This window comes from Ambystoma mexicanum, chromosome 4q (assembly GCF_040938575.1).
Source record: "Ambystoma mexicanum isolate Mex_15411 chromosome 4q, UKY_AmexF1_1, whole genome shotgun sequence".
NCBI classification, from domain to species: Eukaryota; Metazoa; Chordata; class Amphibia; order Caudata; family Ambystomatidae; genus Ambystoma; species Ambystoma mexicanum.
In genome coordinates, this window is record NC_090928.1 from 583,146,833 (window position 1) to 583,174,244 (window position 27,412).

General features: G+C 47.9%; 1 protein-coding gene across 1 annotated transcript in view; it reads left to right on the plus strand.

Moving 5' to 3' along the window:
* Positions 1-27,412, plus strand: part of MTHFD1L (methylenetetrahydrofolate dehydrogenase (NADP+ dependent) 1 like) — a 2,103,853-nt gene that overhangs the window by 320,853 nt on the left and 1,755,588 nt on the right. Inside the window, exon 6 of the mRNA XM_069608130.1 lies at positions 14,840-14,940. Within this exon, the coding sequence (XP_069464231.1) occupies positions 14,840-14,940 (101 nt within the window). The remainder of the gene's footprint in view (positions 1-14,839; positions 14,941-27,412) is intronic.

A 27,412-nucleotide genomic window follows, 5' to 3' on the forward strand; every position in this document is an offset into this window, starting at 1 on the left:
CGTGCAATATAAAGAAGGAAAGCACGCAGACAGACAAACCCACCCATCCAAGACATAGGCGAAACGCTGCTACAAGCCTGGTCATTGTGATGTGGTGATATGAAAGAGATTTTACACCGGTCATGGGCTGGGACCTAAAAGTGCAGCAGAGTTCCATGCTCTAACACGCGATTGGCATATAATTACGAATGAAAATGGCGGAAACATCTGTGAGCAATGGAGACTGGGTAGAAACATACATAATACACATGTTTTTGCACGTGATACACGTGTTCTCTATTTGACATTTAACAGGTAACATATTGATAATGTTCGCATTGAACCGGAATGAATATTGACATTGTCGTACACACACATGTCGGCATGGCCGGCGTGTACATTATACCTAGTTGCCCATTACGCACAAGTATTATACGTCAACTCAACTGCATTGGCACCAAGGCACTGCATCCTATCACAATGGGATGGCCATGGCACCTTCTAAAATCATCAGCTAATGGCGAGCTCACGCCTATACACATTTCTGTGCATCTCCGTGCATGTATAGCATCTCGTGAGGTGGAAGGAACGTGTGCTTCTAGCTTATAAGCGCATTTGTTTTGGAAAGCTGTACCCTCTGTACATTCTTTAAGGAGACTGACTTTGTACATTTATGCAATACAGTATTTAAAGGGATATCATAGCGTCTGCTTTCAGCGCCATTCCGTAGGCTTTTTCAGTGCATTCAGACATCAGAATATATGAAGCCAACATTGCAAATTCATTGAATATTTTGTACCACCATTTGAAATATGCTTCATTATGAGTAGCTGCCAAATTTAAAAGCCAATAAAAAGCTTCTTTGTACATTTAAAAAGGGCCTACTGGAACATGGCTGTACAGTATGTTCACTAACGGAAAAGAAAATCAGTACTGTTTTAAAAGGGAATGGAGTTTAACATATTTATAAAGTTGACACGCAAATTCAGTAACATGATTGCACCCTTAGGTAGCCCACAGGACCTGTGTATTTCGTGGCACACTGCACTGCTTTCATTGACCACCTCAACGCGCCATACCATCAAAGTCGCACATTTCATATCAGCAAATATGTTGCCAAAAGGTGCCATTTGCAGGATGTATATTCTGGCATGCAGAATGGCATTTTTATTTGGGGAATAAATAAAAGCATCTGCTTCTGCTTACCTTCGAGTTGACATCCAGCCGAAGGCCTCACGCACTTAGCTGCTGCCCGGCTGCTGCCTGCAGCCTGCCCTGCACCTGACCTGCGCAACGTTGTGTGCAGGGCACGTGCGTTCCCCGGGGCCCAGGTCCTCAGGCGCAAGCCCAGCTGCCCATGCCCAGGCCTGCTTGGAAGAAAAAAAAGTGCAGCGCCTGCCTTGGTCGGTGGTGGCAGCCAGCAGGCAGCCAATTCAAAGAAAACCACCCAGGCGGAATCACGGGACATGTCATGTGTATCCTTCCGCCAAAAGAGGCCCTATGCGGCCAGAGGCCCACCGGGGGATGTCCCGGTGTCCCGGTGGGCCAGTCCAGGCCTGACCCCCATATGAAGTCCTTGATTAGAGAGTCTAGTTTTTTGAAGAAGGGGGGTCTGATGTAGAAGCATACATTCGTGAAGTGGTATAGGAAACTGGGGAGAACTATCATCTTGACTATTGCCGCTCTACCCATTACCGCCAGTGGTAACTTCGACCAGAAGGTCATAGACTTGCGGAGGGCTCTTACTGCTTTTTCCGTGTTGTGTTCGTGCGTGAGCGCTGGGGTATGACACACTTCGATTCCCAGGTATTTGAACTGCTCTGGTTGCCATTGTATCCTGACATCTGGAAGGGTCGGGCTTATCCAGACCCAATGGGAACGCACACGACTTTAGTTTGCTAAATGTTATTCCAGAGTATCGGGCATAGTTGTCGAGGATGTCCAACGCGACTTGTGCATTGAGCTGGGGGTTATTCAAGTACAGGAGGACGTCGTCCGCATACATGGATATTATGGCATGGCAACTTCCCAGTCCAATGCCCGCATCAAAGTGTTGTGCCCTGAAGTAGGCAGCCACTGGCTCCAGGCCCAGTATGTATAACATTGGGGATAACGTGCATCCCTGCCGCGTTCCCCGCTGTATCGGCCAGGCTTCGGACAATGTCCTACCAGTCTTCACTCTCGCTGTCGGTGTGTTATACAATACCTCGACCCACTTTACAAAGCTCTCGCCAAAGCCGAATTCTTTTAGCACTTCGATCAGTCACTCCCAGTAGATTGAATCGAAGGCTTTTATGGCATCCTGCTAGGTCCTCGTCCCGATCAGAGGTCTCTGCCATGATGTGTTGGAGCCTCCTCAGGTTCGCGGTGGTATTGCGTCCTGGTACAAAACTGTTCTGGTCCTCATGAATCAGGGTTCCAATCACCCTCACCAGCCTCTTAGCCAGGATTGTGGTCAGGATCTTGCAGTCGTAGTTTAGCATGGCAATTGGTCGGTATGATTCACAGTTGTTGGCGGGCTTGTTGGGTTTGAGTATAGGGATGATGATTGTCTCTTTCATGGAGTTGGGTAAGTTTCCGTTTTCGTATGCCTCCATATACACCTTATGGAGGGTCGGAGCAAGGGTCGCTTCGTACGCTTTGTAAAATTCAGGCGGGAGCCCATCGCTCCCCGGGGTTTTACAAGTGGTCAGCGATTTAATCGCGTCAGTCACGTCCTCTGTAGTGATTTCCGCATCCATTAGCTCTCTTTGGGCCTCCATCAGTCGTGGGAGCTCAATCTCGGCCAGTGTGGCCTTGATGTCGTCCACTGGTATTTTGGTGTCGTGGGCGTACAATCTGGAGTAGAAGGCCGCAAAAGCTGAGTTAATGTCTCGCTGCGTCCGGTGAGTTATCCCCCTTTCATCGGTTATTTCAGTTGGGAGATGTCTTGGGAACTCGCGCTTACACAGCCAGGCCAACATTCTACCAGGCTTATCCGCTTCTTTGTGAGCTCTGGCTATGCAGGTCGTGTAGTCAAATTTGGACAGTCTGTTCCAGGCCAAAAGGCACTCTTCCCGGGTGCCCTTTAGTTCTATTTCGGTGTCCGGCATGATATTGATTCCGGATTCCAGGTGGGTGATCTTGTTCTCCAGTTCCTCCAGTTCCAGTCTCAGGAGCTTACGGATACCTCTGGCACCTGATATAACTTCACCCCTTGTTACAACCTTCATGGCCTCCCATAGTGTGTTCCAGCTTGACACTGAGCCTGTGTTAATGTCCAGGTATTCCTCAAGTTTGGTGCCAAGTTCCTCCCTAAATGCGTAGTCGGAGTGCTGCGGGTGGCATTCTCCATAGCGGGATAGGCGGTCTGGGTCCTCTGGGGGCCCATTGCATGATCAGCGGTGAGTGATCGGATATGGTTCTGCCCAGGTAGAGTGTGTCGTCCACTTGTTGAGCCAGCTCACGATCTATGAACAGATAGTCTAGTCTCGTGTGGACCTTGTGCAGGGCAGAATAATAGGAGTAGCACCTCTCGGTGCGGTGTTGTTCCCTCCAGATGTCCACCAAGTCGAGCTGTTCTATTGCAGTGTTTAGCGCGTTGGATGCAGGGCTATTTGAGAGACGGGAGGGGTCTGATCTGTCCACAGCAACGTTCATGATGGAGTTAAAGTCGCCACCCCATATGAAGGCACTTTCTCTCCGAGGAATCAATTTGGCACTGAGCGTTGAGAGGTGTGAGGGTATTCCGTGTTGCGGAAAGTATGAGTTCACCAGGCAGATTGGCATGGATTCAATGGTACCCCATAATATTAGGTATCTGCCCTCTTTATCGGCTTCGTAGCCCAGCAGGTGGAAGGGCACAGTCGGGCTCACCCACGTAAACACTCCTCTGGCGAATTTGGAGTATGGCGCCCCTTTCCCTATACCTCCCCATCTATCGGATAACTTAGCTGTGGTTTCTTCCGTGAGGTGGGTTTCTTGAAGCATCACTATTGACACCTTTTTCCTACGCAGGTAGGAGTGGATCCGGTTCCTTCTCAGGTACGTGCCCATGCCCCTCACATTCCACGTCATCACCTTAAGTTGGAGTGCCATTGGGCTTGCGTCTTGGTTTCATCTTCCCTGCCGCCCCTGTCTCCAGGTGGTGTGGCTTTCCCTCTGGGTTCTGGTGTTTTCTCTTCCACCGCCCCCAAGGGCCTCCGGTCCCATGTTTCCGCTCCGCTAATATTCTAAGGACTGTGGTGTGAACAAAAACAATTGACAAAACTGTAACTGGTGCGCCCAGCAACAAGGTCTTGCTGGTGCTCAGGCGCTCTCGTACCGTCAGAACCCATCCGGGTGTCGGGCACGAGGGAGGTCGGTCAGGCAACTGGCCTGTCCTGTACTGTTCGTGGGAGGCGGGGCCCTGTGCCTGGCGTGGGCCGAGGAAGGGCCGCATCATCACTGTTAACTGTTGGGTGATTTTACCTTCTCTTAGGTCATTTGCCTTACGTCCAAGTTGGGATTATGAGTCACGGCATCCTCGATGTCTCAGGCGCGCGTGGTTCTTCAATTTTTAGTGGGTTGAGGGTCTTTATCTGCAGCTAGGTTGTTGTCTTCCAGCCACATGTTTGCGGCGGCCGGGGATTCCAAGAAGATCGCCCTGCCCTTGTGGATCACTTTCAGTCTGGAGGGGTATAGCAACATATACTTCAGGTTCAGTTGCCTGAGTCGGGCTTTAATCGGCACAAATGAGTTCCTCTCCCGTTGGACTTTCGGGGTGTAATCGGGGTAGATCGTGATCTTCGAGCTCCCACGTTCAATGGGGCCCTCCTCTCTGGAGTGCCGGAGGATGATCTCTCTGTCCTGGAAGTTGAGAACTTTAGCAATTATAGGGCGAGGGTGTGAGCCCGGCAGGGGTCTCTTCTGTAGTGATCTGTGCGCCCTTTCAATCGAAAATCCTTGCGTCAGCTTTCCAGCGCCCACCTCCTGTTGTATCAGGGATTCTCTATAGGCCGTCGGGTTCGGGCCCTCACTCCCCTCCGGCACCCCTAGAATTCTGATGTTGGCGCGTCTGGCTCGGCCCTCGGCCTCCTCAGCCCTGGCCTCGAGTGTGAGCACCTTACGTTCTAGGTCCAGGACCTTAGCTTTCAGCTCCGTTGTATCTCCCGACGTCTCCTTTATGGTCAATTCGGCGGAGGTTACTCTTTCTGTCAGGTTGCGGGCATCCTGGCGCATGAGTTGTAGCTCGGATTTGAACTCCCCGATTCTGGAATCTATAAATGCGCGCAGTGATGCAATTGCCTCCAGCACTTGAGCTTGATTTTTCGGGAGAGTCTGCCGGTTTTGCTTGGGGAGTTTCGGGAGTGGAAGCGCATGGCTGCAGAGGAGTTTTTACTTTAGCGGACACATACGTGTCCATGGTGGTTGCCTTCGTCTTGTTGCTGGCTGCCATGATGGGCGAGGTTGGGGAGTTTATGGTTCCGGAAGCAGGGTGGTGCGGTTTGCGCAGTCGATGATCAAGGTCTCGGAGGAATATATCATTTAGTTTATACCGTCGGCCAGTGCTCTTCTCACCTCCACCCTCTTCCGCTGTCGATGGCAGGGGTCCCCGCACCGGGGAGTCGGCGCCGCCTCTCTCGGTGGTGTTGTCCAGGGCACGGGCCCGGTCTCCCCGGTCGGGAGCTCCCAGTTGGCACCCCGCAGCAGAGGTTCGGGCTCGGGCGGAGGTGGAGGCTCTTCTTCCCCGATTCAGTCGCAGCAGCAGTTTACAAGTCGGTTTCGCTGCAAAGGCGGCTGGCTTTCTCCTGCGACCTCAGCTTCGAAAGATGGCCGCCATCTTGGGTCCCGCCGGGGGGGGGGGAGGACCTTTATCGGGAAGAATCCGTGGGTTTGGAGGTCCGAGTCCAAGGGAAGACCACAGTAACGTATTCGGGGTCGGTTCCCCTCCTCTCGGAGCCTGTTCTGTCCGTCTCAGGTGCAATATTAGGCAGGCAAAAGGATCAGGATACGGCGCCTCGGCCGGAGCACGGCGACTCAGCTCCCACTCGCCATGAGCTCCAGGCCACGCCCCCCCCCCCCAGCACTTCATCCATGGCTCACCCACGAGCTCGGACTCCCCAGCACTTACCCCCTCTTCCCTCTTCCTTTCTGCACTTGCACGTTCTGAATACTCACAGGCATAGTAGGCTCATCCCTCTTCCTCCTCCCCCTCTGCTCTTAATATTGTGTTATAATGTATTTCCCACAATGCAGCCCTTCTGCCCTGTGTGCACTTTGAAACGGTATATTCTTATTGTATATGCGCCTAACAAGCAAGCAATAAATCAATTGCATTTTTAACTAATCCACTGGACGTAGTGCTTCTGTTCCAGATGCTTAACCGCTTCAGCATTTGCTCCAAGGCGGCTTTCCGGTCTTACTCTGGTGGTTCCTGCAAAAACTTGACTGCGGTTTAGTCATCACGAACGTGCTCCAAGGCGCGTTCCTAAGTTTCTCCCTGGAACGCGCATAAAGGCTCTTACTAAGGCTTGTACCGAAACTCCTGAGGCGTGAGAGGATGTTGCAGCTAGTTCTTGATTGTTTGTCTTGGTGAATGTAGTAGGTCCCCACTAGGAGTGGAACCTTCCATCATTGACCATCTTTCCAGGAGACCTGGCCACTTTCAGACTTAGACATTCCGCCTGGTAATTTACGTGAGCAATAGCGTAAACCTCCATCTGGAAGAGGACCTGAGTAACAAGATCCTATTGGAGATGGCTGTCTCTTTTCAATCACAGATGACTCTGCTTAACCTGGTGAATGCATATTCTCATCCCAACGCCCATTACGGGATGTATTGCAGCAAACTGGACCAACTTCTGACCAATGTTTAAACCCTTAAAGAAATATGATGCTCTTAAGAGTGGATATTCATGCTCAGCTGGGCCCTCCAGACTACACAGAGGCCACTCTGAACTGGGCTGCATGATCATTCAGGGTTGGAAATTGAGATTGGGTGAGCAGGAGCTAAAAGCTGCTTGTGGGTACCCAGCATTAACCAGTGATTAGGAGCTACCATCGTGAACAAGGAGCTAGTACAAAGGTATCCAGTGATTTTACCTAATAGAAAATAAAGAATGCATCTTAAGCGAAAACATCTAAAAAATACTGAATTGCTTTTTAAAAATATATGTGGGATGGGGTAAAGGGTTAAACTGGTTGGCAGGGGGTTGGGTGTTGGTTTTATACGTGGGCAAAGAGGGGGCTTTTAGGGGGAAACACCCCAAAAAATGCATTCTTTACTTTTGGATTTGGTAACACCACATGGATCCAAGTACGCAATTCTAACTTCCACATAAAATGCAAACCTATTACTTTGTCCTTTATTTGTGACCCCCTTATGCTTTAACTGTCATATAGATCTGTCATAATGCCTAGTTATAGATTGTCACAAACGCACAGAGATAAATTCCTTTAGGTGCGTTTGTTGGCCATCATTTGGTCTGGGAGCCAATGGTCGCTCCTGGGTGCTGTTAGTGTGAAGCTAACCAGACTCCTCTAGGCTACAAGCAGGAGCTAAATGGTCCCCAGCTCCCCCCGATGTCGAACCCTGTCATTCCCTAACCGCCCTTCTTCGAAATGGGGTGGGGATAAGCTGTGAGATATAGTGAAAAAAGCACATGCATGGAATACTGGGCGCACTCAGAATCTTTTCTGTCCGTTAGCCCTCACATGGAGTGAACACTTTCCACACTAAACAGTGGAGGAATGGGAGCAGAAGAGCAGATTTTGGAAGAGCAACTATCCTTACCCATGTGCCAATTTTAGGCTTTACTTTGGGCGTTGGGTGTTAGAATACGCTAGTTGGTCAAATCTGATTGTGGGCCTCATTAGGACCCAGGCGGTAAGGGGTTTACGGCGGCGTAAACAGCGCCGACCCTTACCGCCTGATTCCGAGGTCCCTTAGCGCCATGGAGGTTTTAACACCTGCTTTTAGCAGGTGTTAAAATCCATGGCGCTAAGGGACCTTGTTGTTAATTACGCCACCGTAATTTACGGTGGCGTAATTAACGCCTTCCCCACTCCCATTATGCCCTATGGGGCAAAAATGGGAATGGGGAAGGGTAAATGGGTTAATGGGGACTTACCGCCCCACTCACCTCGGAATGGGGCGGTAAGTCCGCCAACCACCATGGCGTAAACGTAGTTTACGCCATGGTGGTAAAGGTACGACCCAGGCGGTAACTTACCGCCTGGGTCGTAATGAGGCCCTGTGTGTCCGTTGCATTCTGTATATTGAGTTGGTGCTAGGGACTATACTGCTTTGTAAGCTGCATTGAAGACCGTAAGGTCGGCGTATGCCACTCGCTATTGAAAAGTAACATCTGCTGCATTTTTGGTGAACACTGTATTGGAAGGAAGGCCACGAATACTGTGGCAATTATTCAGAGTTATGTGTGGGGTACTTATATTCTTCACTACATCTGTGTGCACCTTGTGTGGGGTTTCTAATGTCCCTCCTTGGTGACACTGTGAAGCTCTTTGCCAAGATTTCTCTTGCTCACCTAGAGCATTGGCCATGCAGACAAAACATTTTACATTTTGGAGACTGTCAAAGCAGTTTTTTATTTTTTTTTTATTTTAAGGGAGGTCCCACCAGTTGCCTGTTAAGCACTTTATCCATTTGATGATAAATTATACCAGGAAAAAGGGGCACAACTATTTGCACGCCAGACCTCCAAAAATAGGCTCAACCAGTACTTTTCAGGAGAATAAAGTAACATTATATTTGTGCTAGATCCTGTGGGTGGAGGCCTTTTCTGGGATATTACTTTGGTATCAAGGATCAACATGGAGGGGCGCTGGTGCTGAATACCTCCAGCCAGAGCTAATAAAACCTCTGCTGAGCCGTCTGGCAGCCCACCTTGTTTGCACCTGGCATATATGGAGGAATGTATAGTGTCAAAATCTAGCGGCTTTGGAAAACGAGGTTAAAGCCAGCTGAGTCCAGCGAGAGGGGGGCGGTGAAGTCCAGAGGCAGGTGGATTAAGAGTAGTAAATGGCTAGCCTCAAGCCTGCCTTCTTTCGGTGAGGATACCTATAGTGTGCAGAAGGGGGTGGGAACTACTAGGACTATGAAGGCCTCATGTGATAATAGAGGCTTGACCCTGCAGATGAATCGGTCCCGTTATCCTTACTGATATTTCATCAAAACGGCGTCCACATGCGCCCGATTCCTGAGAGGCCTGTCCATGACCCACTTACAAGGTATGGACTGTGGAGAAGTGGGTTTACTTGGAGAAAGAAGCCTGTGCTCGGGGGTTGGGGAGCAGAGAGGTAGTGTGGCAGTTAGTAGGGCAATGCCCAAACCAAAAATGTTAGTGTGGGCCAGTTTGATAAGTTAATTCACCAAGCAGCTAGTAGTTTTGACCAGTGTTACTGAATGAATATTCTTTAAACTGCACAATTTGCATCACATTTCATCAAAAACCTACCCCCTTGGGTAGTACTCAGTCTATGACAAAAGTAATGAATTTCCATTTGCAACTGTGGGCCACGTTTTCATTGGTGCTCGAGTCCCAGTTCGACTTTGTTGGGTGGGAACGGCCAAGGTGGTGCGAAGAGGGCACTGATGTAATGTTTGGGTGTCTTCTGTGACATAAATGTGGATCCTTTTTCATATCCGGATGATGTTGTGCTGGCCCCCTGTTTGACACAATTCAGCAACTAAAAATTGGTTAGTGCAAGGGTGTTGGGAAGCATCTTTCATGTATGTTGTTTCCAGCAGGCAACTGAAGTATTTGAACTGAATTTGGCAACATCTGGCATGTGTATGTTGCAGACACATTTATCTCAGAAGGACTGCTGGGATGTATGCAGACCAGTATTGTGTAAGCACTCAAAGCAGGTGCACCACAAAACTTGATTAATTTCTAGATGAGGATAATTCTATACACATGCAGTTTCTATTGCTCTGTACGGCAGCTGCATAGTGACCTCTTCAATGCCCAAGCTCACCCGTGCTATGGTGTGTTGCCTTTCATTGCTCTTCAATGTGTATTGTGTTCACCATGGGGCCAGAGTATCTCCCTGACAAATTTAGTCGCTATGTTCCTAATCAGCTTTTGCGTTCTAGGTCTGCTGGCCTGCTCCGTGGACCTTCCTTCTGCCGCTCTCGAGTGGGAGGGTGGTCTTTCTCTGTGGCGGCGTCTCAGTTGTAGAATGACCTGCCGCTCGCACTCAGAAATATTTCCAATCATTTACAATTCAGGAAGTCCCTGAAGACCTTTCTTTTCTAGGCTACAGTATCTAGCCACGTGGGCTCCCAGCACTAAGATAACTTTGGGTGGTAGTGTGCTTTATAAACTCTGCTAACATAACCCTTTTAGTCCAGACCATCTCCTGCGCGTTCACATATAGGTGAGAGTATTTCTTCCTGATGGGCATATGTGGGACAATGCTTTGTGTGTTTTAGAGGTGCTGGTATTGTATAGCAATGTGTCACAAAAGTCTCATCCAGTTCATTGGTAGAGTGCAGTATTCTTAATTCCATCTGCTGATTGGACATCTTTTTCGAGGCCTACATGTGGTGACCATTCTGCAGCGTTCATTGTTGTATCTGGGGAGCTACTGTGACAGACATTGCTGGGAAATGGTATCCAAGGGAACCTGCTTAGGTTGATAAGGAACAGCCCAAAGGAGACATTGGACTAGGGTTAGGAATGGCGGTAACAGCACCTCAGTACGAAAAGGGGGGCCAGGAGCTGGCACTGTTTATTTTCAATGTCCATATGGCGGATGTGAAAGCGGTCCCTTGAGGCTACTGATGCAGCCCCTTTAGAATGAACCCGGACCCATATCAAGCATGGATATATGCTGGCGATGGCGTTCACTTATCATGGACCCATTGGGCCTGCAGAGGTAGAAGGATTCTGTGCATGTCTTCTCAGGACGGTGGACTATAGACTTCAAGGCGTGATGTTGGGGCACGGTGACTAGTGTAAATGGCATCTTGATGGGATTCCTGTGCAGAGGGTAAAGGAATTTGAATAATCAGGATAAACATTTTTCACAAGTAGCTCCTGGAAGCAGCACCTGAAGGTTCAATGCACTGGTGCTTGGCTACCCTTACGGTTTTTGTCTACATTTAACCAAAGGCCTAGAGACTTCACAAGTACCCATTGTGCCTATATTCAATGCCAAGATATGATCGATTTTAAGGTGTGCTTCCAAATATTTCAATAGAGTCTCTACGTTTATAGTTACGTCTCTGGAGTTCAAGCTGCTACCAAAAGAATGTTCCAGACTCCAGATGTTTTATTCACAAATTATGAGCCTCGGACAGGAAGCCCTAATTGCACTCCAGGTCTCTTGTCAATGACCGTTCTGGGCTCTTTGAATCCTTGTGGATTATGTTTGCTGGTGAAGTGCCTGAGAATGCAGTCTAGATCTGTTGAAGGTGCGGACGTCTAACTGAAGACCAAAATAGTAGCACTAAATAGTAGCTCTCCAGTGAAAAAGTGTATTCTCTTTTTACTCTACACTTTAAACTTCCATTGAAATTAGGCATGCTCATTATGGGGACCCGCAGGCCGCTGGTGACCAAACCATTTGCTTCGTCCCTTCAACCCGCCACATCCTCACCTCTGCTCCATCTTCCTTGCAAAGCAGACCCTGCAGCCAGGAAGCTGGTACGGGGTTCTGCGTGATGCGTTTAGAACTTCTCTGCTGATCCTTTGAAACGTTATTCGTTTGGCCATTAACAATTACTCTAGCATCAAAGCAGGTACGTCTGCCACAGCCAGGGGCGGTAAGTGGGGAGCAGCTAACGAGAATAAAATGTGTATCCCATGAAGCAGGTTATTTAAAAAATGAATATTTCGAAATTCTATGGTTTGGCTTTTGAATGTCATATTTTTTTTCGTAGCCCTTCCTATCCTTAAAGTGCGGTATCATATATGCAGTTGCTGCCATCATACGCAAGCACAACCTGAAATGCCCAAGTCATGCCATCCAATGGTAGTTATTCTCTAGCAGGCATCATTTCGTCACAGCTTGCAATACCACTGAAATATGTGAATATTTTCAAAATGGCATAGTCTCCACATGTAAGGTTGCTGCCATCAGTGCATCCTCACATGCCCAGTAATACTATCCCATTCTAGCTAATGCCTTCTATGCACAGTATCGTTTGTGTTCTTGTATAGCGCTTCATGCCAGGTCCCTCCTCCTTCTAAAGTAAACACTGTAAAAACCGGCATTACCCTGTATTTATCGATCTTGAAAGAATAAAAGGTTAGTTGGTCCTGCTGCAGGATTTCAACTCAAAAGGACCGGCTTGACCCCAAGTGACTGGTGAGAACTTTACCTATGAGATACCCACACGCACAGCTAGAAATGACCCACTAGTGACATTCTGCACAGCCTCACCTGCATCTGTTGCCCTTGTATGTCACGATATTGCCGCCCGATAGCAGTTCATTCCTCATATGCATTGCACTGGCCCAATTTGCCTTAAAATGCACAGTGTTACAATCCTATTCTAAAAATGTGCTTTCTTTTTTCGTAAAAAAAAAAAAATCGCATCAAATATTTGCTCAGTGTTACTTGCTCAGTGCATTATACTTTGGCACACTTTCGTTTTTCATAATTATTTCTTGTGGGAGCACTTTCAACCCTCCCTACAAATTGAAATCTGCGTCCTTTTATGTATTAATAATGTTTCATGCCCACTTGCTTTAAAGTGCACCATTTTGCACAAGTGACCACCAAAATTCCTCGATATAACCGCGAAATGCCTCATGATGTGGCATTTAAATAATTTACCAGATTTATCAATATTATTTGCTCGATGTGCTTTTAAACCCCACTATTATTATGACTGAAGGTAGTGTTTTGGGGGCTTGGTATTTTTTTGGCAGTGGCCAGTGGTCAATACGGCCCCCATACAAAGACTAAATCGAACATTTTTGCCCTCCACCCACTCCCTTGAAGCTGCTTGGAGGTACCCCTGATATAAACTTTCAAATGCGACTAACCTGTGTTCATGTTGAGGTATGGTTTTGAAGTCGCAACACCTATGCTTTCAGTTTTACTATAATAGATTTGTTAAATGTTCACAGATGTATCAATGTGCCACTTTTCTAGTCTTCTCTGAAGCCTGGTCCAGTGTCCGTCCTCGTCTTGTGATAGTGAAGAGAATTTTAGAAAAGGCTGAAACGATGTTTTCCGCTGTCAATGTAACATTTGCCATGCAAAATCAACTTTCATTTCTGGCTGGTTTGTGACTTGGGTGTCTTCAACCCTTGCATCAAACCTGAATAGAGCATTTTTTTATGACTTGGTTTACAAATGAAAATGGAGTCTGGGCTACCATCTTTAACAGCCATCCTTTTTGTTAATGCCTCATCAGTACTCTTTTTTGAAAATGCTGTCCCAGTCATCAGCATGGTAAACATTTATGTAATTGGATCTTGTATACACTACCTTTCGGATGTTTTAGTTGGCCTCGCTGCTCATGGCTCTGTAAGAAAATGTTGAGAGGGGGGGGGCGTTAATGGGATAGCTGCAGAGGAGGCTGCGAAACCTGTGATGTTGATGGGCGAGTCTGTAGTACCTGGGTCCTATTTGCTGGTGTGCCTTTTATGGGTTTGGCAGAAAAACTCGGTATGTTTTCTGAGTAGGAGAGCATACGATGTGCCCGACTAGTGTTTTTGCGTCTACTTAGGCGTCATGGGAGCGTGATAGGGCACAAAGAGCTTTGTGTTGATGCTAAGGGCTAGGCCTTAGGCTGCCATTTGTGGGAATGGGAGATTTGTGTGTGTAGTCTAAGGTGATGAGGAATCTTGACATTTTGTCAGTTTCTTGAGGAGAAGGTGCGAGCAGGCCTTACGTGGCAAAACAACCAGCTGTCCACCGCACCCTCCTACCATTGTCCTCTTCCAGACTGGTCCCATTTCACTTTCTTCACATTACCCCACTCCCTGCCTGGCTGCCTTTTGGGTCAAAGAAACTGCTTGGAAGGAGGGTCCCAGGCATCCATTTTGCATCCCTTAGTTTGTTGTTAGCTTCTCTCTAATTTGCTCAGGTGCTGTGCTTAGTAGCCATCTGGGACTGTTGCCCTTCTGGTCAATCATTTGTGATTTGATCAGGCCTCAGCCCGAATCCCTAGTTGTTTCTCCAGTTCTCCAAGAGGTCTAGCCCAGTGTTTCACACAGGCCTCAAACTCCTTTCACAGTGTAAAGAAACATTGTACCCCATGCCTATATTCGGACTTTAGGTGTCAGATGGGCTTCAGGTTGTAACCACAACTGAGTCTGAATAGAATGATGATTTCTCACCTTAAGAACCCAAGGCGGAGCCAATCATTATGCTGGCCTACTTATGAGGGTGAGAGACGATGCACCTCATTTTTTTACATAATCGATTACCACTCCGGTAGTGTTATCTCATAGTACAAATACCAACTAATGTGCACCAACTTTAAAGGGGTATGACTGAGTCAGCTAGAATTTCTAAACTGAGTTATCAAAACCTGCTCGATTTAAGGAATATTGTAATGATTTAAACTCGAAAGGCTACTGTTGAGCTTTGTTTCCTGTCATATGTTATTAATCTTAATCTTTCCCCCTTGCAAGTGTTCTTTGATTCAGGACCCATGTATGTAAACGTATGGAACCATTCCCCCTATAGGTAATTTTCAGGTATAGGACGGGTTTGGCCTCAGCAACAATTAGGAAATCTATATACATCCTAAGGGATAAAAGGGTTATTCAAGATTGATTGCTACCAATTATCAGCCCAATCTCCCATTTCTTTTCTTTACAGTGCCGCCTTCATTTAGGGAATATCTACAATATAATGAACAATTGAGGCTACGAACATGTTCCCTAACAGTATCCTTTGCTCCCCAATACAGATTAAGTGATGTGAACTTGGGAAAATTGGTACACGATGAAACCCTAGAAGGCTTTATTTCGCCAGCCGCCAGGGCAGTGATCCATCTGCTTGAAAAACGAGGTATGGACACTTTTTTTTCTCTTTGTGATCAACTTGTTAATTCTTCTCATTTTTGCCTTTTAGCATGTGTTGCAGACTTGCTGTAGCTTATTAAAAGGCCTCCAATGCAAATGACCTCAGACTGGTTTGCTTCTTTGTAGTCTGTTTAACGTGGCCTTGACAAGAGCAATTAACTCTCAATCAAGCCACCTGTTCCAGGAGAAGGCAGTATTTTCATAGCTAAAAATGCTCGTTCTATATCAAGAACTTAGTACTTGTTCCAAGGAGCATGTGGTTAGAAAGTCCAATTAATGGTTTGTAATTTCCTCTTTTAATGTGTTTTCATTTTCGCACTTGGAGATTAAATTATCCTTGATAGACTGCAGAAAGGAAAGTAGGTGGATAGATCTTCAAGGAACCCAATTCAAGGACTGCATTCCGCTGCTAAACTGATTGTCCCATCCATTTGGCTAGCTCTGTTGTAGTCTGTCGTTGCGATTGGGCTTTTGGAGCAGCTCAGTTTACTTTGGTCTTGGAATGCTTTGGTAAGCTGATTTGTCTTGCGATTTACCCTTCATACAGGACTCATTATAAAAAATAAAAAAACTGTACGGTTTGAGACCTTTTTCTCGATCCCTCCTAATGTTGACTTTTTAGTATAGATGGATTTCCTAACAAAGAGCCACCAAGTCTGTTCTTCCATCTGTATTTTTGGATAATGGATGCAGACCCTAATCTGTTCTAGAGTGTGGCTGCCAGCTACACTGAGCCAGTTTCAAGGTTTTCAGAATTGTTAATGGCTATTATCCAAATGTGCATGTCATCTGCTATTAGATGTTGGAAGCCAAAGATCTTTCACGCTCTTCTAGAGCGACTGGGATGCATGGATGGGATACTGTTGCATTTCAGAAGTAGGAACTGGACTCTGGGACATAATGGTCACAGTTCTTTGTCTTTTCTTTGTTAGTCTGACCTGCTGGCCAGCTTCAAGGAAAACAAACTAAAATAATGAAAACAAACTCTAAGAGATGTTCCCGATTCTAAAACCCAAAAGTTCAAAGAAAATCTACTACTGTCGGGATGTCTCAAACGTAGTCCTTAGCCCAAATCCTAACCTAGCCCGCTACTTTCCTAGAAAAACGAACATGCATGGTGATTGACTGCTTCTGATCCAGGTTTACTCCCGCTTGTTTACCCCACTGTGGGGTGTTTCTTTCCACTCCAGGGCTTAACATTATTTTGCTCCACTTGAGGCATTGTGAAGAAGGGACGTAGGATATGCTAGTTTATTTATATAGTGACAATACAAACCGATAAGGAGCCAAACAGGAAGTTTATTAGGCGACCAGCCCCGGTACCCAGCCGCTCTCGCCCATACAGTAACTGAAACAGAATGTGGAACCTTGGACGTATGTCACAAGTCCAAGATTTCCATTACTACACTTTTCTCTCTTGTATCTCTTTTATTCCTGTTCCAGAGTGTCTTCATTCTCTCACCCTCTCCTGGAGTCTCTTGACTCTCATCCCCCTCTTATGGGGTATCTTCAATCTGAGCAAGGGGGTGAGTCTGTTGCGTGATTCCTTCGAACTTGGCTCACCCATTCTAACAGGAGTAGAGTAGTCAGTCGGCTCACAGTACCCTCCCCTGGGGAACCTTAGGTTGTCTAGTCCCTTCCATCGGCTAGCAGGGGATGCCTTTCTCCCAGCTGATCTGTGCTCCTGGATCAGAGGGGTAAAGGCCTTTTGTACCCCATATGGTTTCCGCTGGGATATCTGATTTCCCCTCTTCAGCGCAGCAAGGTAGCTACCAAGCACAAGGCAGCTTTCCTTTCCCTGCGTCAGGCTTATTTTCCACTGTTTTCCCCAAACGAGCAAGACAAGGAACCAGTCCCCACCTGAGACACCTTGCCACTGAATGCGCTTTCCTTTTATACCGTTCTTTCTCCACTAATGAACTACTGATTGGCTGAACTGTCCGGCTTCTCCATTGGTGGAAGTAGTGCTTGCATTATAGGCCTCCCAGGGTAGTTAATCCCCATCAGTTGTTAATCAAGAGTTTTAATTAACCTTCCTATATACAAAGGGTTTTCTCCAGTTTATCTGGTTCGCTCCTCCTGCGTAGGTTGTACTGGGTAGGTGGTAGGCATGGCTCTATGGACATCTTGCACTGTTAAATAAGCTTTTATTTTGTTTCACCATGTCTGTTTTGTATTTTTTATTTTTATTAATTTAAATTCAATTTGCCCAAGGCCCTTAAATGGGGAATTGTAACCCAGGTCTCTTTACATTGGAGGTAACAATTCTACCACTGTGCTATTTCAACGGTGCTGCTGCTCGGTTGTTAGGGCCGCTGAAGCCTTTTTCCTGCAGCTAAGTGTTTTTCTCTCCCTGCTGACAGCATATCTTGATCCATGTTGTAAGCTTGACCAGCCGCTCCTCTCGTCCACAGGGTGCAGTCAGGCTGCCCGTGGCCAGTCTACTACTTTGCTGCCGCTACAGGGGGTCAGAGATATGCTATTGTGAGAGTCAATGAAAAACCATGATTCCTCACAATACCGTTATCTCTGTAAAAGATTTCATGATATTGAAAACGGAGGAAAAAAGCCATATAGCCCTCTAACTGGTATTTGCCAATAATAAAAACACCGAGTGGATGGTGGTATGCCAAATGCAAGGTAACCCAGCTTTAATCGCAATGTAAAACACAGGGGGAAAAACAAGATTAACAGCAAAGCTCTCACTCAAGATTTTTCTCCACCTCAACAGGAAACTGCAGTTTAGTCATTTTGATGTCATCGCTCCTGGTCATTTGTTCCCTCTACTAAGTTACATATATAATTCTATATGTCAAACAATAATGATTGGACAATCCTTTATCTAAGATCCCAACCATAAAACATCCCATAAAATGTGCCACATCATGCTTCAGTATTATTAGTAGGCTCTAAATGACTTCTGCGGTGAAAAGGATATGTGCTTATTGTTTAACATGCGGTCTCACTCTGTGAACTGGCGGCATGATGACATGTGTTATTGTAGATGGGAGGAGAGGACAAGCGTTTTGCCTTTTGTTCTTAATTAACTAAAACAGCCCATGTTACCTCAGCCATGATGCCTCTGAGGTTTCAATCCTAGTAATTCCAGCCCTCCTATCCTCGCAACAGTAACCACCATTCTGTTAGTGACAGATTTATGAATAACTATTATTGTGAATACTGCTGCTTTCACCACGTGCGCGGCAATAATGTAATTTTAGCTGCATCCGTGTTTCTCTGTCATGCCTAGCCGATCTCCGAGACATTAATCTGCCAACTACTTATGACATTTCCTGGGATGTTCAGTTCATTCCATGGACTTCAAATAGTCTGCCCTGTTATCACAACTTGATTTATCTTTACAATTGAATACACACAATGGTATCTTCTGTTATGTAACCCTGCCCTACAGAGTCTTGGGCATTCACATTCCTTGGAGGCAGCATGTCCATCCACCACACCTTTTTCCTTAATTAAATGTATTAGTTCAAGTAGCGTGCTTATCTGGGTCCTCTTTTAAAGCTGCAGTGTTTAATTCTCTGCTGTGCTGGTGCAGTTTTAAAATGGCAACTGCTTGTCACGTTATTTTCCTCTGCAGGACACATTTATTTTGCATTTATTTTGCTATTTACAGAGTTCCTGGTGAATGCATGTCACATTATATTTCTCCCTATGGGTATCGGCAACGTTATCTTCCTTACAATTTCCTGCCCTACTTTTATAGTAAGTCACTATCTTGTGTACACGCCTTCTTGTCTCATAATCTATTCTATTTCAAAACACACTAATTGTGCAAGCGAATGCCTCATCTGTTCGATATTTGTGTTGCGAAACTAACTATTCTTTGTGTCGGTTGCATTTCCAGGAGAATTTAAAGTGCAGTTTCAAATGTGTCCTTTCTTACCTTATAATTTTGTTTCTTGTGAGAAAGGCAGGGGGGCAGAGTCTGAACATGCTCTCTAGTCAATAATTGCCCCACTACAATATGTCTTGTTTTGAGTGTTCATGTTGAATCCAATGACTGAGAGGTGGATCTTAAATCAATCTGGATGGTACAGTTCAGGAGTTTGAAACAGCATCAATGATATAGGGAATGAAAAGAATATGGGAAACCAAGAACTGCTGTAGAAAAACACATTTTTCCAATTGTCTACTTGGCACCAGTACCCTTGCAGGTCTTTAAGTAAAGACTTATGGAAGTCAGTTTCTTTCTCAGAATTATGTGTTTCCCAATTCTGTTTAGACCTGCAAAGACCATCTCCATGGCAACATCACTGCTAGTCATGTACATGTGCACGTTATTTGTGATGACATATGTGCCAAGATTCCTACTTTGATTTCCATTAGTGTCGGACACAGAATAACATTCATGTATACTCTTTGCAGTGTTAAGGGGAATCTGATTAGCTCAAGGATCCGTCTGCTGAGATAAGGCCACGGCACGCATTTCTGTCATGTGCTCTTGCATGGTGTACATCAATCATGGCTTTGCATGAAAGTTCTTGGGATGGTTAACCATGCTGCAAGCTTAACCTGGGAGATCCATGCGCCTCACCATTTAATCTGGCAAAAGCAACGGTAGTAAAAACAAATTCATTTTATTATATAGAAGGGGGATTTTGTTTGTTTCCAGGGTATGGATCGCAGAGAACTGCAAGTTGAGCAAGCAAGAAAACTTGGGCAAATATCAACGCCCCAGTACCAAGTTATGCTTTTTAATCCGTCTGTTCTTGAAGGTGTTGATTGTGAGTTCATGGGGTGATCTACCACCTAGACCCAGTTACTATTGCTGGACCTCAGTTTGTTCTTGAATTCAGTGATAAATCTCGAGCATTTGTTATGGTGCTATAACTTTGCAATCCATTGATAAGGAGTGATCGATTAGGCCATATGTGAAATAACATCTCCCCCTACTGCAAAATGAAAGAATTTCAGCAATGGTTTCTACAATATTTTAACAAATCTATTTAATAAGGACCAATTAATACACATTGTATAGTTGCATTATCCTTGAAAATTGAACCCTGTAGACTGCTTTTTAGAGATTTTATAATCCAATGTGTGCACTGTGTGTAGAAAGGCTAGCTCAACTGTGATATATCTTGACCCTTATGTGAAGGTGTCACGAAGCAGCAAAAAATGAACACCAAAAGTGCAGCTTGACCATAGGCTTTATTTGGGATAGGCACATGGTTCGGCTAAATTAAAAATATGCATTTGAACTTGAACCTCATCAGGATGAAGTCTCCTGCATCCCCATTTGGTCTTGCAGTGGGTGACCTCTTTCCGGATGTGAAAATCAATTTATAGTCCGTCATTCTTGGGGCTTTAGAAGCAACCCGAGCACTTCTCTCCTATTGTTGATGGATCTGGTAATCTGCACCTCCTCGTGGGGTTATTGAGACTATCATTTGCTTCTCGCCCCGGGTCTGTTCGACCCCTTTTGATCCAGTCTCTGGGCTCCATGTGCATGCACCCTTTAGGCTTGCAGAGAAGGTAAATCTGGGCCAGAGTAGGGACCAGGTGGCTGGTAAGGTGAATATATGTTGAGGGTTCCCTTCCGGCACCTCGCCACCTCCCTCTCTCTGGGTCCTGGATCTCTTGCCCAAGGCGCCGTCCTCCCTTTCGGCCTAGACGGCTTGTACAATTATTGTGCCTAGAGAGCCCTTTCCTGTATATCCTGGGGCTACTCTGTCCTATTTTATTTCTCTGGTTCCTATTCTCCACTTCGTCATGTGCTCATATCTTCACCCTTTCCAATCACTTCTTCCCTTACTTCCTGAACCCTTCTCCAACTCCACCCACCCCTGTTTTTTCTGACCACCTCCTGTTTCCCTCTGTTAATTCCTCCAACTCCTCTAGATGTTTGCTTCCAACTTCACCCTCCCCTCTAATCTCTCTCCAACCTCCTTTCACTTATCTCCTCCTTGTGGTTACTTCCCAAACCAACTTCCTCCACCTCTTTCTGGCCTCCTCCGACCTCCCTCCAGCCTCCTCCTCTTGGCTCCTCCAACCTTCTCCTGATGACTTCCTCTTACCTTCTCTATTACCTCTTCTGCTTTTGTTTACTGCCTGTCTCTTTTTTCCCTCCAGCTACCTTGTTCCCCTCCACATCAGCCATCTTCTCTTAACAGCCTATGTGTCAATCTATCTCCTATTCCCCTCACTTGCAAGCTCTTACTCCCTCAACCCATTGTGGAAACTACCTGCAAATTGTATAAGCTCCCAGCCCCTGCCCGCCACCCTCTTTGACACCTACTTACAGGCAGATGACTGAGTGTTCAAATGTTGTATACCCCCAACCCCTCCCTTGCTAAGTAGTGGCGATCTCCAGACAAATGTTTGATATAACCCCTGGCACTGTGGCTCCTTGGGATCCTAGCACCCGAAATGTAATGAAATTGTATTTCTAGTTTGTTATATTGTATAATTGTGTTTTAAAAAATATATATTTTTAAGAAGTCGGGATACCTTAAAGCTTAGAGCAGTCATAAATTGAAAGAGCCTAAATGTAAAACTGAGATGGCGCTCAACATCCCCACACCTTCTGCAAGCCGTACTTTACTCAGTTATTTCTCAGGGTTAAATGTTCACTAATGAAGGGGCTGCCACTTCTTACCACCCCCACCCCAATATTAATAAATATTGAAAGGTGGGACTCTGTTTAAATTGATAGCAGGAATCGTGAAATGATGGTAGCTGCGATTACTTGAGAAGCTAGTGTGTGGTGGTGATTGCACCAATTTACTGCAGTGCTCCGACCAGGGCAACCGGTATTCATGCCACCAAGAGAAGAGTGAGTTCCATGAACTTAAACCCGCCCCAATGACTGCATAAAAGCGGACTAAAGGTGCATGAAGTCATTAAATGAATTATTCCTTGTTGCAAAAGAACACTTGGACGGAGACATGGTGGGACCCATTGTTTTGCAGATTCGGCAGCGGGCGCGTTCTTCAGGGCGTTATCAGGTTGGGCTACTAGGCAGGGAGATCCTTTCTTTTAGAGGCCATATGGTCAGTCGTCTCAAGTACTGTGAGGCCTCAAATTGCTGCATCCAAAGTGATTTGATCTAAGATATTGGCATGATTAAAGCAGCTTAGAACGCTCAGGTGCAATTGCTCTGACATCTACCAACTTGTTCAAGGAGAAGTCTTTTGATGGTCATATATTCTTGTCAGTCTTCGTAAAAGTGATTCGAGGGGATTGGGTCCTCGGACGTATTCCATATCTTTGACAGTAATCACCACAGCTGTGCTGCTTCGGAAAACTTTCTGCGTCCTACGTCGATGTCGATGCGCCGACGGCCGACGTCACCCGATGTGATAAGTAGGATGCATGCCACCCGTAGCCTCAGTTCCGTTTTTTCCACGAACGCGTTCGCTTCGTGAATCTCGCTATGCCTCGACTCTTTGGAGTTTCTGTTGTAATCTTCTCGGTTCTTTGAACCTGTTCAGTTTTGTAAAGAAGCCTGTTTGTGATGATGTCTACCTAGTCTACAACCCCGCGTCCGGACTTCAAAAAATGCGGGGACTGTGGGTCCAAGATGTCGGTAACGGACTCGCACAATGCTTGCCTCTGGTGCCTCGGGGAGGCCCACGACACGGACGACTGTGTCGACTGCCAGTCGCTCACGGCCAAGGCCTTGCGGGAGTGCAAGAAGAAGTCGTCGGTAGGTAGGGTGTCTAAGCCCCGGAAGTCGAGGTCTGCAGGGCTTTCGACGGATGAATCGAGAGGTGACTCTCTGCGTCATCGTCGGAGGTCCAGTGGGTCTCCTGCCAGGAGTCGGTCTCGCAACTCCTCTGCCTCTTTGAGGCATTCCCGGAAGCGCCGGCATCGGTTGCCTTCCCAGTCCTGCTCCGAGGTCGCTTAGCCCACCATGCAAGCGACACCGGAGGAATGGGCTTCCTTGGGGAAGATGTTAGCGATTCTCGAATTGCAGGGCACCGGTCCGTCCGCGCCTCCGAGTGGGGTCGGTCGTGATCGGTCGCGAGACACCGCTCGCACGCCTTTGGGCTCGGGTGGTCGGCACGGTTTGCGGGAGAGGTCTCGCTAGGACTAGGGTGACGGTTCTCACCATGCCCGTTCCAGGTCCCGGTCCTCGACGCACTCAAGACCGCGTGATCCTGTGCAGTCTTCGAGGAAGACGTTGATGCCTGTGGCGCTGAGGCCGTCGACATCTCTCCAGGCTCCGCCTCCGCGGGGGTAGTCTACGCTGTCGGCGCCTAGGTCATCGAAGGACACGCTCGGAGCTCTGGCTTCGAGGCCTGTGTCGATGCTGGCGGCGCTGCGGCTGACGTCTACACCGATTCACTCGATGCCGATTCGTTCTCAACGCCTTTCGAGGCGGTGGTGTCGGAGGGGCCCCGTGGCACGGGGGAAGCCCCCATAAAGGCTCTGGCTAAGGTCAGGCATAGCTTTGGTCCCCAGGTGCCTTCCTCTCACCTCCTGGAGTACATTTCAGAGGTTGATGAGGGCTCTGATGAGGGCTTGGTTCCGGATAGGGTGCCAGATGAGTTTATCTCGGGCCATAGCCAATTTGAAGACCTGAGGCAGTCACTGCATGATGCCAGTGGACTAGACATCTCTCCGGAGGTGGAGTTTTGTAGGCCTCAGCCTGGCACTCATGCCGATTCTTTGTACCGGCGCCTTATGTCTTGGGTCACCGAGTACTTGGGATGGTCAGCTCCCCCAGGGGAGTTTGTTCAGGATGATCTTATGGAGATCCTCGATCTTGATTCCCCCCCCCCCCCCCACTGACCCAGTACTGCTGTTTCATATGGCTCTGTAGAGAAGGGTGGCGGCGGCTTGGACTGCTCCGGAGAGTCTCCCGGCAGCGGGAAAGTCTTTGTCGCGAGAATACCGTCCAGCTAGTAGCGACCCCTGCTACTTGTCCAGGCACCCAACTCCGGAGAGTTTGGTGGTGCAGGCGGCTACGGCCCCGGAAAAGCAGGCGTCGTATCCTACCATCCCTCCGGATAGGGACGACAAACGTTTTGATGGCTGGGTGAAGAAAGTGTTTTCTTCAGGGGATATGGCGCTTCCGGCGGCCAACTCCGTATGTGCCTCATCTCCTTTCACACACACTCTGTGGAACTATGTTGCATTAGCGGCTGAACATATTCCCGGAGGGAACGAACGGGATGGTTTCCTTGCTATGGTTCAGGATGGCAAGGATGCCTTGTGCGAGGCCGTTCAGTCGGGTTTGGACATGGCAGATTGTGTCAGCCGGTCCATGGCGGCGAGCACCGTAATATGCAGGTTTGCGTGGTTGTGGAAGTGGGGGTTCGCTCTTGATGTACAGTCCCGGTTCATCAACATGCCCTTTGACGGTGAACATCTTTTTGTCAGCAAGGCTTACGAGAGCCTTGAGAGGTTGCAGACCTCCAAAGCTGCAGCGCAGTCGTTGGGCGCTGCAGTTAGACAACCTCTGCCTTTTCGTCCTAGGGGACAACAATGGAGGGGAGGTTCCTTTCGTTATTACTCATCCTTCAGTAAAGCGAGAGGAGCTGTCGGTGAAAGAGGCCACCGTAGGAGTACCATAGGTGGAAAACGGGGTACTCGAGGTGCCAAAGCCGCTCGGGCAGTTGCCTCTTTGCCCTCAGGCAACGCCGCAGCCGCTACCACTCAGTCATGAGGCCATGTCCCATGGTTCGCCGGTTGGGGGAAGGCTGGCGCAGCATCTTGTAGATTGGCGTGCCATTACTTCAGATGTGTGGGTTCTGGAGATCATAACCCATGGCTACTGTCTTCCCTTTCGGCAGAGACCTCACGACAATCCACCTGGGAACCTCTCTTTGAAGAGTCCGAAGCCGCTCCTTGCGCAATTCAAGCCCTGCTGGAGAAAGGCGCTATAGAACTGGTGCCTGTAGCAGAGAGGAACAAGGGATGGTATTCCCCTTATTTTTGTATTTCGAAGAAAGACGGGGGATTGAGACCCATCATAGATTTGCACGGTTTGAACAAACTCCCACGGAAGGACAAGTTCAAGATTGTCACTCTCAAGTCCTCCAGCCCTTCGACTTCAGGACTGGTTGGTGTCTCGCGACCTCAAGGACGCTTACTTCCATGTGCCGATCCATACCAAGCACAAGAAGTATCTGAGGTTCGCAGTTGGCGACTCGCACTTTCAGTTTCGGGTCCTGCCGTTCGGTTTGACCTCCGCCCGAGGGTTCTCACCAAGCTCATGGTGGTGGTGGCAGCGCATCTCAGGAAAGGGGGGATTCACGTCTACCCCTACCTGGACGATTGGTTGATCAGGGGGAGCTCTCCCGAGCAAGTCCTGGATCATCTGTCCGTCACCTGCCACTCCCTTCACAAGCTGGGCTTCTCCCTCAATTTAAAGAAGTCCCATTTGACGCCAACACAGCGGCTCCAGTACATCGGAGCAGTGCTCAACACATCCCTGGGGCTGTGTTTTCCTCCCCAGGTGAGGGCTCTTCACATTCAGCAGATGGTGCACAAGTTTCAACATGCCCAGACGCTCCCGGCGTTCGAGTTCTTGAGGTTGCTCGGCCTCATGGCATCCTGCATTCTTCTGGTGCCGGAGGCCAGGTTGCGGATGAGATCTTTGCAGTGGGCACTCAAGACGCAGTGGTCGCAATCTTCCGGCAGGATGTCAGACCCTGTTCAGGTACCGCCCTCGGTCGCCCAGGACCTTCTGTGGTGGGCCGTCAAAGGCAATCTGATGAAGGGGGGGCTCTGTTTTGGCTTCCCTGTCCCGAGGCGACTTTCGTGACGGACGCATCCCTCATGGTATGGGGAGCTCATGCCAGCGAGTTGACAGTCAGCGGTCGTTGGTCTCTGTCGCAGTCCAGACTCCATATCAATCTGTTGGAGCTGAGGGCCGTCAGGCTAGCCCTGAAGGCTTTTCTGCAGACTGTGCGAGGAAAGAGTGTCCTGATCCTGACGGACAACACGGTGGCCATGCACTACCTCAACAGAAAGGGGGGGGGGGGGAAGGCAGGGTCACTTCCTCTGTGCAGGGAGGCGATGCAGCTCGAGTTCTGGGCCATCCAGCAGGAAGTTTCGATCTCGGCTGTTCATCTGGCCGGAGACGACAACGAGACGGCGGACGCTCTGAGCTGGCAGAGCACGATCTCTCACGAGTGGGAGCTGGCTCAGGAGATTCTCTTGGAGATCTTCGCCCTTTGGGGGACCCCTCAAGTGGATCTCTTCGCCTCCAGTGTCAACCGGAAGTGCGAAAGGTTTTGTTTGCAGGAATTTCCTCCAAAAGGAGCCTTAGGAGACGCGTTCGTGGTGGAGTGGTCATTCCTGCTGCTGTACGCGTTTCCTCCAGTCCCCGTCATCCCGCAAGTACTGCGGAGGTTATGGAGGTTCGGTTCCCGGATGATCCTCATTGCTCCGGCGTGGGCCCAGAGGACGTGGTACCCAGACCTTCTTGACTTGTCCTTCTGCCCTCCATGTCGTCTTCCCTACTGAGACGATCTGCTCTCATGGGAGGGGGGGGGTCAGGTTCTCCATCCAGAGGTCAGATCCCTCAACCTTCACGCTTGGCTTCTGAAAGGTTGAGGTATAAGGATTGGGACCTCCCTGAAGATGTGTTGGAGGTGTTGCCCTCAGCCAGACAGTCGGCAACAAAGTCTCTGTACCGTTGGCGTAAATTCTCCGACTGGTGCAGGGTTAAGTGTTATGTGGATCCTTTTGCATGTGACATTCCCATGGTTCTGTCTTTTTTGCTTTCTTTGGCCCACAGGGGCTTGCAAGTGGGTACCATTAAAGGTTACCTGGCGGTGCTGTCCATATTTAAGCGCTTGTCTGAAGAATGTTCCTATTTTAAGATTCCTTTAATTTCTCAGTTTTTGAAAGGGCTCACTAATGTGATCCCTCTGTCACCTTTTCTGGTGCCCGGTTGGGATTTGAACCTTGGTCTTAAGTTTCTTATGGGTGCTCTGTTTGAGCCTTTGCATTCTTGCCATTTGAGACTGTTAACTCTTAAAACTGTGTTTTTGGTTGCGGTTACTTCCGCTCGCAGAGTGAGTGAGTTACAGGCACTTTCAGTTAAGCCACCCTTCACTGTGTTTCATAAGGACAGGGTTGTCCTTCGAGTTCGTCCTTCCTTTCTTCTGAAGGTGGTTTCGGAATTTCATTTGGGCCAGAATGTTGTTCTTCCGGCATTCTATCCTCCTCCCCATCCTGCTAAGGAAGAGGAGAGGCTCCATAGGCTTGATCCTAGGAGAGCGTTGAGCTTTTATATTTCACGCATGTCCCGGGTCAGAGTCGACGTTCAACTCTTCATTGGTTACGCTGGAAAGCGTTTGGGACAAGCTGTGACGAAACACACTTTGTCTTGTTGGATTATTTTGGCTATCTCCGAGTGTTACCGCTTGGCGGGTAAGGACCCACCGGCTGGCTTGTGGGCCCATTCTACCAGGGGTATGGCTGCATCTACTGCCCTGCAGAGGGGTGGTCCTATTCGTAACATCTGTGATGCAGACACC